The sequence below is a fragment of the Sarcophilus harrisii genome, chromosome 3 (assembly GCF_902635505.1).
Source record: "Sarcophilus harrisii chromosome 3, mSarHar1.11, whole genome shotgun sequence".
Taxonomy (NCBI): domain Eukaryota; kingdom Metazoa; phylum Chordata; class Mammalia; order Dasyuromorphia; family Dasyuridae; genus Sarcophilus; species Sarcophilus harrisii.
In genome coordinates this window covers 487320990-487334848 of record NC_045428.1, presented here as the reverse complement: position 1 = coordinate 487334848, position 13859 = coordinate 487320990, and the positions used below count along the sequence as shown (strand labels likewise).

The 13859-nt window shown below is 36.0% G+C and overlaps 1 protein-coding gene across 1 annotated transcript in view; it reads left to right on the top strand.

Moving 5' to 3' along the window:
- The window catches only part of BTG4 (BTG anti-proliferation factor 4), a 129736-nt gene extending 123808 nt beyond the window's left edge, over positions 1-5928 (top strand). The window contains exon 6 of the mRNA XM_031961146.1: positions 5558-5928. Within this exon, the coding sequence (XP_031817006.1) occupies positions 5558-5575 (18 nt within the window). The 3' untranslated portion in view covers positions 5576-5928. The remainder of the gene's footprint in view (positions 1-5557) is intronic.
- The last annotated feature ends 7931 nt before the right edge of the window (positions 5929-13859 follow it).

Here is a 13859-nt window from a genome sequence, read left to right as displayed (position 1 = left end):
TGTCATTATACAGGATTCTAGAACATGCAATTTTTATTGTAGCTGCTGATAAATCCTTTTATTTAATTGTAGCTCCAGCGTATTTGAATTTTTTTTTGGCGGTTGTTGCTTGTAAAATTTTCTCTTTTATTTGGGAGTTTTGAAATATAGTAATGATATTCCTTGTTTCCTCATAAGACCTCTTTGAAATGGAGATTGGTGGATTTTTTTGTTCCCATTTTTACATTCCCCTCTTATTCTATCACTTGAGGACAATTTTCATTAATTATTTCTTGTATTATTGTATTAAAGTTCTTTTTATGGTCATAATTTTCAGGCAGTTCAATTTTTCTTATGTTTTCTCTTTTTGATCTGTTCTCCAAATATTTTTCTTGTAAGATGTTTCACATTCTCTTTTATTTTTTCATTCTTTATAATTTATTTTATTATTTTTCAGTCTCTTATAACTTCTCTGACTTTCCCTTGCTCAATTCTAATTTTATCTTTTTAAATAGTATTTTATTTTTTCAAATACATGCAAATACAGTTTTCAACATTCATCTTTACAAAACCTTGTGTTCCAAATTCTTTTCCCTCTTTTCTCTTCCCCCCTCCCTAGACAGCATCTGACATAGGTTATAAATATGTACAATTCTTATAAACATATTTCCATATTTATTATGCTGTGCAAGAAAAATCAGATCAAAAGGGAAAAATAAGAAAAAAATAAGCAAACAAACAACAAAAAAGTAAAAATAATATGCTTTGATGCACATTCAATTTCCCTAGTTCTTTCTCAATGCAGAAGGTCTTTCCATCACAAGTCTTCAATTCTAATTTTCAGAGTAATTTTCTTTTTTAAGATTCTGGATCTTCTTTTCTAGTTGGTTGACTTTCTTTTCAGAGTCTTCTTGTTTTTCTTAGATTCTTCTTTTTTTTTTTTAAGTTTTTTCACTCTCTTATTTGTTTTTTAAAGCCTTTTTTGAGTTCTTCTTTAAATTTCTTTTGAGAAGGTTTTACTTTGGGGTAGAGGAGACTTTTTTTTTACTTCAGTATTCTCCTCTGAAGATGAACCTTTGACTTCCCTAATCCCCTTAGTGACTTTCTATCCCTCTGACCTGGAATCCAAAACCAAGACCTCCACTTTCCTGTAAGTGCCCACAACTAGCAGCTACCTTACCCCACTGCTTCCACACTCACAAGATGTGCTGATTTCTGCTGGCCTAGGGTGCTAAGTAATGGGTCTGTCTTCCCTTATCAACAGAGATTTCCTCAATTTTCTGAGACTCAAGCCCTTGGTTCCCCATACTGTCAGAGAGATAAAAGTTTCTGTGTTTCCAGCTAAGGTTACCTTAGAACCTAGTTTGCCTCAGGGCTTCCCACTTGCTGTTTATGGGGAGCTAAAGTGTAAACACTTTAACCAGATTAAACTTCCATTTTGGGGTCTTTCTTCTGGGTTTCTCTTTTCTAAGAGGACCCCTCTTCTGCTCCAAGTCTTATTTTTTTTTTACCAGTTTGTTTGACCTGAGGTACAATTTTGTTTTGTTTCTGGGGAAAGTCTGAAGAGCTTGGAATTTTGTGACCTATTCCCTCATCTTCTTATCCTCCTCTCCCACTCAGAGTATTTAGAAGCCTTCCTGGAAGAAAAAGGACATTAGATGGAATTTGAAGGTAGACGTAGGTAAGAGATCAAGCATATGAAGGGCAAAGGAGATTACCTATGGATTCTACAATTGTGGACTTTGATTTTCAAGAAAAGCCAGCAATAATTGCTTCAGGAATAAAAGAGAAATCCATTTATTTTTGGCTGTGGGATAAGGAATTTGGGTTTGAGAACAAAAGAGCAATTTTCCATTTTAATCATTGCTTAATTATCTGTCATATCTGTGAGGGAAATGAGCCAGAAGCAGAAAAGAAAGCAGGTAGATCTTTATGGAGAGGAGGTGGGAAGAAGGGGAATAGCAAAACCATGGAAGTCATATCAGAAAGAGGTCCTGCTATAGGAGGGTTACATATATCCCTTCAATTTAGATGTTTTCTACCAGGAACAGAAATGATCTTGACTGCAGCTTGTTCCAAGACATATTTTAAATTAGAGATCATGGGAAAGTAGCCATGGCCAAAAAGAGTTTCCTGATAGCCTACCTCATGTTGATGAGCCTTTGTGCACTAAGTAGACTGGCCCTTGGACCATAGCCATAGTCTGTTAATAGAGTTCAGTGCTAGAGACATTCTATTTTGGTAGGACTTAGTAGCCCATGTTCCCTACTGACATAAACATGCAAAATGCAAGGCCACTACTGCATCCCAATGAAACTTTGGAACAGCACTTTGTGGATGTTTAAGATGTTATGGTATTGTACTGCAGAAGATCTCATCAAGGACAGGTATGACTGGAAAAGGATGTGGTACAGTCATTTAATAGATGGACCACCCTTGGAAATCATCAGTAGTGCCAAGAAATGACAAAAATCATAAGAATGACTCCAGTGTATTAGATTGTTCCTCTATATTGGAAAATGCAAGGACAAGAATTGCACAAGATAGGAAAGCATGAAAATATGGTATGTATACATGATGGGAGTAACCATAATAGGTGAGATGATTGGTCCTACCTAAGTAAGGAAGAAAGTCTTTTGCTTTACATTTTTGCTGACATTTTTTATTTTTATATCACCTTCATTTCTAAATATATCCCTACCAAGCAAACAATGCCTTATAATAGAAAATAAAAGTTGAAAAATCAACTTATTAAATGAGTCTGAGTGTATACAGTATTGCACTCTTATAGCCTCCTCACTTCTGTAAGAAAAGGAGAAAGGTATATTTTCTGGAGGAGCTTATTTTGAAGCTTCACCTTCAAAAACTCCAACTCTCAAATGATTTCCCCCTTTGCCCCCATCTCAAGTTCCTATTGCCTCTATTAGAAAGAATTAACTATGAGCCATCTTGGAATCTTTTGTACTAGTCATCAACTAACGGCAATTTGGTATTGTCCTGAGCTAGAGGAAATGAAAAAGTTGAAGAGTGGGTGATTTTTGAGAAGCTCAAGGATCAAAATGTGCTACCATCAGAATAGTCCTGGGCCTCCCACTGACTTTCTCTCACTGTGGACCTAGCCCCAGCTGGATCAGGAACAGCCTGATTCTCAATATTTACCAAAAAGGCATGTGAAGATAAAATAAAACAAAAACAAAAAACAAAAATAAGCCTCCAATGAACCTCTCTTTGGGTGAACTTATGAAGAATGTGGCACTATATCTTTGCAAAAGTGCTCTTTCCTGGATTACAGCTTCACTCACCTTTCATTAGGTTTGAAAATTAAACCCCCTATGGAAAGATACCTTTTGGGCAGCCTATGCTTTCCTGCTGGCATCTGCTACTGTCACTAGCCTCATCTATAGTGGCTGCCAGCAGTCCAACAAAAGAACGACCCACTGCCAAGCTTTAGGATAGCAGAGTAGACATTATCAGTGGGCCTCAGACCTCAAGCCCAGGGAATTTGGTGCTGTTTGCAAAGCCCTGAGAGCATCTGCCCAACCTGAGACTGGCTGAGATCAAGGGGCTGGAGCCAGAACTTTAACAAGGAGGAAAGAGAACAAAAGACTAGTGTGAGGATTGCCTAGAGGAGTCTCTGTTGAGTTGGCTGTCCTAGGAGTTTGGGGGAATATATTTGTCCAGGCAGGAAGCCATGATGGACCCCAATATACATATGACTCACTGGCACCTGCAGAAAGGACATTGCCTGAAGCTTTGAAGCTGCTCCCTGCTGGTAGAATCTGCTGAGAATTGCTTTTATGGGGTCCTAGCCAGGTTCTCACCCATCTGATCTCTAACTTTCCCTGGGTTTCTTGGGTAGTGGAGAGAGTGCCAATCCTCTATGAGAAATTACCATTTCTTAGACCAACCCTAATCTTTCTTTTTGTCCTGGGCAGAGCCTCTATTTTATTTCTATCCGTGGTATGGTTCCAACCTAGTCCTCAGTTGCAAGGATCAAAAGTTTTCGACTAATCCTAAGCTTCCCATCTCACTGACCTTATTCTACAATCTCTTTTCCATACCATAGGATAGGATGGGAAAAGAGAAGATACACTTAGGAATTCTGCAAAAAAAAATCTCTGTAGAAATCAAAATGACTGTCATACAAAAGGTAACATAAAGGAATCTAATAGTTATGAACAGATGGTAGTATACAATTAGGGGAGGAACTTTCAAGGACAGGAATAGAAAGTGACTTTAGGGAAATGTATGCTAGGAATAAATGATAGATTGGTCATATGACAAAGGTGAAGGATGGCAGCTAAATTGCTTAAGTACCTCAATGGTAGTAAACTCAATCTCAGAAGATAGTGATAAAACCCTTCAGCCCATTAGGTGGACCCCAAATGGTACACTTGTGGGAGTACTTGGATAGAAATTGCACAGATTGGGCAAGAATACATGGATTGTAATCAATCTCATTGCCAGGAATTTCCAAACCAGAGATAACAGATCCATTCAAGCATTTGAATTATCATTGGAATAATCTTTATTATCGTTATTCAGTTGTTTTAATATTGTTTGACTCTACTTGAGATTTTCTTGGCAAAGATTCTGGAGTAGCTTATCATTTCTTTCTTCAAGTCATTTTACAGATGGGGAAACTGAGGCAAACAGGGTTAAGTGATGTGTCCAAGGTAACACAGCTAGTCAGTATCTGAGCATGGATTTAAACTCATGAAGATATGTCTTCCTGATTCAAGCTCAGTGCTCTACCTACTTTGCTACCTAAACATGCCCTCCACTTTCATATTTGCATTTCTTTGGTCTTGCTGGTCCCTAAGCTTGGAAAGTCTTCTTTCTCTCTTTTCACTTGTTGGAATCCTACTCAGCTTTTAAAGCCCAACCCAACTTTTTTTTCACACAATTTTCAGGGTTCCCATTGTAAATTATAATGCCCCTTAAATATTTTGGTCTGTAGCTTTTTAATACATTTATCAAGTAAGATGCATGCTAGCTATCTCTGAGTCATATACTCTTGTTTGACTATAAGTTCCATGAAGACAGTTATCTAAACTTTGTACTTCTCCCAGGTTCTAGCACCATGTTCTATAAACAGTAGGCATTTTAAAAATGTTTGTTGAATAAATAAATGAAGGAATATTCCCAAATAAAAGAACAAGCCCCTTAGAAGGGCCTCAAGTTCAAACTTATCTGAGTGTTTAGTTTATTTAGATTATATGATAGTTTATATGATAATATAATATAACATATTATATTAGTTCCTGCAGCTACCTGTAGATTGATAACAATGGTGTATTAATATATCTCTGGTTGTTTCCTGGTATGAGCTGGAACTATACTCCAAAACCAACACTGATGTAACCCAGAGTTTTTGCATATGTGAAACTAAAGACATATCAGAATGTCTGCAATTTACTCTGACCTTTGCTGACTTTTAATTTAATTTTAAATGGGTATCCTTATCCTGACAGTTATGAGCATATGCTCTCTAGACTTTGATAGTGAGGACAAATCACAAATGGCTTGTGAGGTCCACTTGTAAACTAAATAGCTTACCTGTTTCTTTGTCTCCAAGGACTCTGGTATCCAGTGAAAGAATCTGTGGATCTTCTGAACTGCTTGAAGGATAGCTTGTGCTATGGACAACATTGCTATGGAAGATGGATAACATCAACTCTCCTCTTTCTAACTCATTTTTAAACTTCTTGTTCTCACTGAACAAATAACTATTTATGTATCATGGGCTATTTGCCTGTATTACACAGTCCAGAACTTCATTGTATATGATTTTCTTCACTGATAGTTATATATTTGTATTTGTCTTATTTTTTGAATTAGATTGTAAACTCCTTTGGGGAAGGAACAGTCTGTCATTCCTTTGCTGTATGACAATTCAATTCACATTTATTAAGCCCTTTGCATACAAAACCAAAAACGAAATGATCCCTATTCTCAAGGAGTTTTTATTTCCATAGGGCAATAAAATAGATAAACAGATAAGAAAGTACAAGATATGTCCAAAATTGAACAAAATAATTCCAAAAGAGAAATAGTATAGTACTTATCACAGTGCTAGGCAGAGTAGATTCTTAATCTATTTCAGTAGTAGATTAATTGGAGCAACAAAGACCTCTCTATATTCCTGATATTGGAATAGAATTTACCTTTAGAGTAGGTTGAGATCATTGTAAGAGATGTTCTCCTGGTAAGTTTTGTGCATCCATATCACTAATTTCAGGTGTAGCCCAGCAGGGAGGAAGCTGAGTACAGGTAGATTTTTATTATCCCATGAAAGATAGGATAATTCCATGTAGTCAATTCCCATTGACTTGGGAATCTAAACAACTAGGTCTATCATTAATTAGTTTCTTTGAGCCTCATTTTTCTCATTTGTAAAATTGAGAATGTTGAACCAGATGATCTTTACTATATCTTTCAACTTTGTTTGGTGTATGTATATACATGTATATATATATATATATATATATATATATATATATATATATATGTGTGTGTGTGTGTATATGTATATGTTTATATATACAGAGGCCAGTGAGATGTAGAGTGAAATCAAAGTCTGAGGAATGAATGGAAAGGCCAAGATTCTCACCCACCTTTGGTCAAACCCTGCTTTTCATCGATACTTTTATATGACATTGTCTTAGACAATACTTGTAAGATTTAAAAAAAAATTTTTATCCTAATTACATGTAAAATAACTTTAACATTCTTTTTTATCTTCAAATTTTGAGTAACAAATTCTCTCCCTTCCTACCTTCCTGCAAATTGAGAGGGAAAGCAATTGACATAGGCCATAAATGTGTGGTCATGCAAAGAATACATTTCCAAGTCATTCTGTGAAAGAAGACAGACCTAAAACACCCCAAGAAAAATAAAGAAAAGAAAAAGTCCCTTTGATCTGCATTCAGGCTCTACCAGTTCTTTATTTAGAGATGGACAGCACCTTTCATCATAATTCCTACAGAAATATCTTAGATCATTATATTGATCTAGCTAAATCCTTCATAGTTGATCATTGTTACTTACTGCTCTTAGTGTGAATGATGTTCTCCTAGTTCTGTTCATTTCTCTTTATATCATTTAAGTGTTTCCATGTTTTTCTTGATGAAAAGATTGGATCTGAATAGAAAATTTGACTTTCAAATACAAGATACAAAAGAAACATAAAAAAAGATAAACAGGAAAGAGAAAACATAAGGGATTTGATAAGATTAAACCATTTATATTCCTACATGGGAAAATGATTTTTATAACTCTTAAAACCTTTTTCATTATTAGGGCAATTAGAAAGATTATACATAGAAAGCAGAGATATGACTTGAAGGTGATGATATATATTTTTTTCATCAAGAATGCTTGAAAGTTCTTTATTTCATTGAATATCCATTTTCCCTTCTGAAGAAAAATACTCAGTTTTGTTGGGGAGGTGAATCTTGGTTGTAATCCTATTCTTTTTTTTTGCCCTTTGGAAAGGGCATATTCTAAGCCCTTTGATGCTTTAACGTAGAAGCTGCTAAATTTTGTGTTATCCTGTGGCTCCATGATTTTCGAATTGTATCATTTTTACCTGTTTGCCAAATTTTCTTCTTGAACTAGGAGGTCTGGAATTTGGCTATAATATTCCTGGAAGTTTTCATTTTGGGATCTCCTTTAGAAAATGATTGGTGGATTCTTTCAATTTCTGTTTTATTCTCTGATTCTAGAATATAAGGGCACATTTCCTTGATAAATTCTTGAAAGATGATATTTAGGACTTTTTTATCATAATTTTCAGATTGTCCAATAATTCTTAAATTATGTCTCCTAAATCTATTTTCCAGATCAGTTATTTTTCCAAGAAGATATTTACATTTTTCTTCTAATTTTTCACTCTTTTGATTTTGTTTGATTGTTTCTTAATATCTTCTAAGTCATTAGCTTCCACCTGCCCAATTCTAATTTTTAAGGAATTATTTTCTTCTGTGAGCTTTTTGTGCTTTCTTTTCCATTTGGCCAATTCTACTTTTTAAAGAGTTCTTCTTTTCAGTAAATTTTTGTATATCTTTTCTCATTTGGCCAGTTCTTTTCAAGACATTCTTCTTTTCATTGAATTTTTGTACCTCTTTTTAACATTTGGCCTATTCTGTTTTTTTTTTAAGTTGTTATTTTCTTCTGTATTTTTTTTTTTGCCTCCTTTATCAAGGTTTTGACTCTTTTTTCATGATTTTCTTGCATCATTCTTATTTCTTTTTTCCATTTTTACTTTTTTGACACAGGGATTTTGACTTTGTTGTCTTCTGGATGTTGGGGATCTTCCTTATCACCACAGTAATTTTCTAGGGTCAGATTTTTTTTTCTGTTGTTTGCTCATTTTCTAGCCTATTTTTTTGACTATTAACTCTATGCTAAAGTAGAGCTTTGTTTCCTAAGTAGAGGGGGTATTGTCCCAAGCTTCAGGTTTTTTGTGTAGCTGTTTTCAGAGGTAATTCTGGGGACCTGTAAGTTTTTTGGCAATTCCAAGATGGTATGGTTTAGGGAGAGGTGTGATTGCTCTTCTTGCGTCCTGTGCACTGTTTTGTGAAAGAACACTCTTTTCAATCCTGGAACTCTGACTAGGATCCCTGTTCCCTTTCAGCCACAAGATACTAAGTCAATGGAATTGATAGAGACAATAATTATCTAATTTAGCATGGTTCAGTATGATTGATTTAATCCAAAGGCAATGTTATGGGCCAGAACTTGAAACAAGGTACTAAGTGGAATTGAGACAATGATTAAATCTAATTTAGCATTGATTTACTCCTACAACAAATAATGGTTTCCTAGTGATATAATGATTGGAGTATATTTGGTGGACAGCATATAAGCAAGAAGCTCTCAGGGCCAGATCCACAAGCCCACTCTCAGAGGCGGAGACAGATTCATTCCAACTTCCACCTTTGTGCTGGCTAGAAATTCGGAGGGAGCTAGAGGCTGAAGCTGGCAGAGGCAAAGGACTATCGGCAGGGACCAAGGAGAGAGATAGGCCTCTAAGAAAGATAACCGGGCCCAAGGAAGGAGACAAGACTTAAAAGGAAACAATAAAGGATTTGGACTTTAACTCCTGGCTGCATTTGAGGTGATTATTACTCTGAACTGAAACTAAGGCTGCCTCCAGAAGCCCTCCAAGAAACCTGCTCCCAGAGAACGATTATACTTTAGAGAAGAACATTACATAAGGGGGTCTGCAAACTGCCACTGTTGCCTCTGATTTGATGGCCCTGAGGCCTGCTGCTGGTTTGCTGGGGTTGTCCTGGAAAGATCTGCACTGGATTGAACTCCTCTCTTAGCCTGGTGCAACAAATCTTTTCTTCACACCTTCTAAGTTGTCTTAGGCTAGAAAATTGTTTCACTCAATCTTTTTGTGGGTTCTGCCACTTTATAATTTGTTGAGGGTAATTATTTAAAGGTGTTTGGAGGGGTTTTGGGAAGAGTGTAGGTGAATCCCTGCCCTTACTCTCCCATCTTGGCTTTGCCTCTCTTTGTAGAGCTTTGAAACTCAACCATTAGGGAGGTACTAAACAGGGAAACTTTTGTTCACCTGTGGTATTTGCCAATAATGTGGAGGCCATCCTACACAATATCTAAACAAAAGACGGAATCCTTACTCATGGCAAGGTCCTACAAATGCTTCTATTAACTAATGACGTAGAAAATGTGCACTGGGTTCTGGAATACTTCAAAGCTTCCTCAATGAAAAGAGTAATAATGCAAAAAAAAAAACTGATTTACAGTAGAAAAACAAAGTAGATGAAAACATACCTTGTCCAGACTATGACAGGTACTTGGACAGGCACTGCAGCTGTATAAAGAGCTGAGTCTTGAAATGAGTAGGAGAGTGGACAGGATTACATTCAGGGCTTTCAATGATCCTAAAGTTCTTGCTGAGACAAAATCTCATTTGTATCGCATCAATATTCTCCTAGTGATGCTCTCTGCATATGAATCCATTGATGCTATGATCTTGGACTAATCAAAGATATAGCTATCTCAAAGGACAATGGGAAGATGCATAACTGGTTTAAGTAAACTATACCATGTTATCAATAATGAACCTGTGTATGAGAAGTGATATATAAGACACTGTTGAAGATATATATTATTGGAAAAGGGAAGGGAGAAGTAGACAGCTCATACTGTCTCATAAGAGTTAGTTGTTAATTTTTAGTGTGAACATCTATACCTTGGAAATTGGCAAATGATACAAAATAGGCATTGATTATTGTTATTGATTTATTGACCTAAGAAAGTGATGCAGAAAATGTTGTTCATGCAGATTGAACTTTAAGATGTTTCATATGTATATTTTTGAGAGATGATTATTAAACATTTATTAGCATACCCTGGTTGTTATGTACTTAAAATGAGTAATAATTAACAGCTAAAGTAACTAGTGTTTGTACCATGTTAAAAGAATGGGAGAAATGTCTTCAGTGATTTTGGAGTATCCTCTGTTTAAGAATTATGGAAATACCTGTACAGGAATTGCACAGAATGAAATGGTATGGAAGGGTTGTAATTTTTTTTTAATTATTATTTATTTTTAATTATAATAACTTTTTATTGACAGAACCCATGCCAAGGTAATTTTTTTTACAACATTATCCCTTGCACTACTTCTGTTCCAATTTTTCCCCTCTCTCCCTCCACCCCCTTCCCTAGATGGCAAGCAGTCCTATATATGTTAAATATGTCACAGTATATTCTAGATACAATATATGTGTGCAGAACCGAACAGTTCTCTTGTTGCACAGGAAGAATTGGATTCAGAAGGTAAAAATAACCTGGGAAGAAAAACAAAAATGCAAACAGTTTACATTCATTTCCCAGTGTTCTTTCTTTAGGTGTACCTGCTTCTGTCCATCATTGATCAATTGAAACTGAGTTAGGTCTCTTTGTCAAAGAAATCCACTTCCATCAGAATATATCTTCATACAGTATCGTTGTTGAAGTATATAATGATCTCCTGGTTCTGCTCATTTCACTCAGCATCAGTTCATGTAAGTCTCTCCAAGCCTCTCTGTATTCATCCTGCTGGTCATTTCTTACAGAACAATAATATTCCATAACATTCATATACCACATTTTACCCAACCATTCTCCAATTGATGGGCATCCATTCATTTTCCAGTTTCTAGCCACTACAAACAGGGCTGCCACAAACATTTTGGCACATACAGGTTCCTTTCCCTTCTTTAGTATCTCTTTGGGGTATAAGCCCAGTAGTAGCACTGCTGGGTTAAAGGGTATGCACAGTTTGATAACTTTTTGGGCATAATTCCAGATTGCTCTCCAGAATGGTTGGATTTGTTCACAACTCCATCAACAATGTATCAGTGTCCCAGTTTTCCCGCATCCCCTCCAACATTCATCATTATTTTTTCCTGTTATCCTAGCCAATCTGAGGGGTGTGTAGTGGTATCTCAGAGTTGTCTTAATTAGCATTTATCTGATTAATAGTGATTTGAAACACTCTTTCATATGAGTGGTAATAGTTTCAATTTCTTCATCTGAAAATTGTTCATATCCTTTGACCATTTATCAATTGGAAAAATGGCTTGATTTCTTATAAATTAGAGTCAGTTCTCTATATATTTTGGAAATGAGGCCTTTATCAGAATCTTTAACTGTGAAGATTTTTTCCCAGTTTGTTGCTTTGAAGGGTTGTAATTTGTATCAGTAAATGATCCCTAGTCGTACCAAAAAATATATATCCACCAAACAATTAGAATATAAAGTAATCATGCCATCTAACATGTTAATTATCCCTGTTGTTCATTAGTTTTGCCCCTGCTTTTTCAGGTAGCACTATAAGTTTTTTTTTGTGCTGATTTGGAAATTTTTAAAACAAGAGAGACACAAATCTTTCTTATATCCAATAGGAAATGGCTGGAGGCTACCCAGAAGACTGAGTTAGCTAAGTGAGTTTGCGTCTAATGCTGTGAATTAAGATGTCAACTGGAAATGAAACTTCTGGAAAGATAACCACACTTTCCATTTTTATGCCAGGGAGGTAATTGGTGCAAGTGATTAGAGCTGGGCCTCAAATCAGGAACACCTGATTCCAACACCTCAGTCACTTACTAGCTGTGTGATATTAGGTAAATCATGTAACATTTGTTTGCCTCAGTTTCCTCATCTATAAAGTGGCAATAATAATAGCACCTCCCTTGCTGGGATGTCATGAGGATCAGATGAGATAATATTTCCAAAGTGCTTAATACAGTGGCTGGCCCACTTAATACACTGGCTCAGTCATTTAAGTCTTATCTGACTCTTTCTGACCCTATTTTTGGAGTCTTTTTGGCAAAGTTACTGAAGCAGTTTGCCAATTCCTTCTTGAGCTCATTTTATAGATGAGAAACTGAGGCAAACAGGATTAAGTGACTTGTCTAGGATGACATAGCTAGTAAGTATCTGAGGTGGGATTTGAATTTATGAAGATGAGACTTGCCAATTCCAAGCCCAGTGCTCTGTCCACTCTACCACCTAGCTGTCCACTGAAACATAGTAGGGACTATGTAAATGCTAATTGTTTATGCTTCTTTTCCCCTTTCTACAAAGAAGTGAGCTTATGTTTCCTGGGTCAGAAGAACTTGTGAGTTCAAGAGCTGCCAGAGCAAACAATAAATACTTGATTGATTGACTGATGGGATTCATGGAGCCTTCTGGGGCTAGAATTAATTGGTTTGCTGCATCAGTGTCACCTTTGTAGCATTTCTATGGCTACCACAAAGCCTTCTTCACCAGGCTATTACTTTGTAAAAGCAGTTGATAGATCTCAGTAGCAAAGGCTTATTTTTAGATTGACAAGATGTATGAGTTGTGTTACAGTGGAAAGAGTATTGGATTTAAAGTCAAAGAACTTGGGTCTAAATTTTGATTATGCTACTTGCTACTTATGTAACCTTGGACAAGTTAATTAATCTTTCTGAACTTTATCTAATCCACATGATGAAGGGGTGAGACTAAATGAGCACTGAGATTTCTTATAACTCTGTCATTGATTACATTTTAAAGTAGTTGTCATCATCACCATCACTGATATTCTCATTATCATATCATCTCATCATCATCATCATCATCATCATCATCTCATCCTAGAGAAGAAGCTTCGTGAAGTGGACAAAGCATCAGCCTTTAAGAATCAGTGAGATGATATTGTCTTGACTTGATTATTTACTAGCTATGTGATGTTAGGTAAATCACATAACTTCTTTGTGCCTCAGTTTCCTAATCTGTAAAATGAAGATAAATAATGGTAATTATTTCACAGGAGTTCTGTGAAAATCAAATCAAATAATATATGTAAAGCACTCTGCAATTCCTATGTAAATGTTATTGTTTTTGTTATTATCATTAATTCTTTTTTCTTTTCTTTGGCTGGGGCATTTGGGATTAAGTGACTTGCCCAAGGTCACATAATTAGGAAGTGTTAAGTGTCTGAGACTAGATTTGAACTCAGGTCTTCCTGACTTCAGGGCTGGTGATTGATCCACTGTGCCACTTAGCTGCCCCTATTATCATTATTTCTACTCTCCTAACATTGCCCATCTGGAGACTTGATGGTTTAGAAGAAGCTGGGTACCTGTCAATGCTGCAATTCTATCTGTGACAGAAATTGCTCAACAGCTGGGCTGGGCTCCAGAGGGAATGGCATGAATGCAAAGAGATTTGCCTTGACATGTTAGGATTTTTATCCTTTTTGGAATAAATTCAAATTCACAAAAATAACTTTTGTCTTTATTACATGTCTGTTCTTCTATTTGCGTGGTATTTGGGCGTGCAATATTTATACCAGGTGAAAAATATTGGGTCTATGGAGAGCTTCGTCTTTC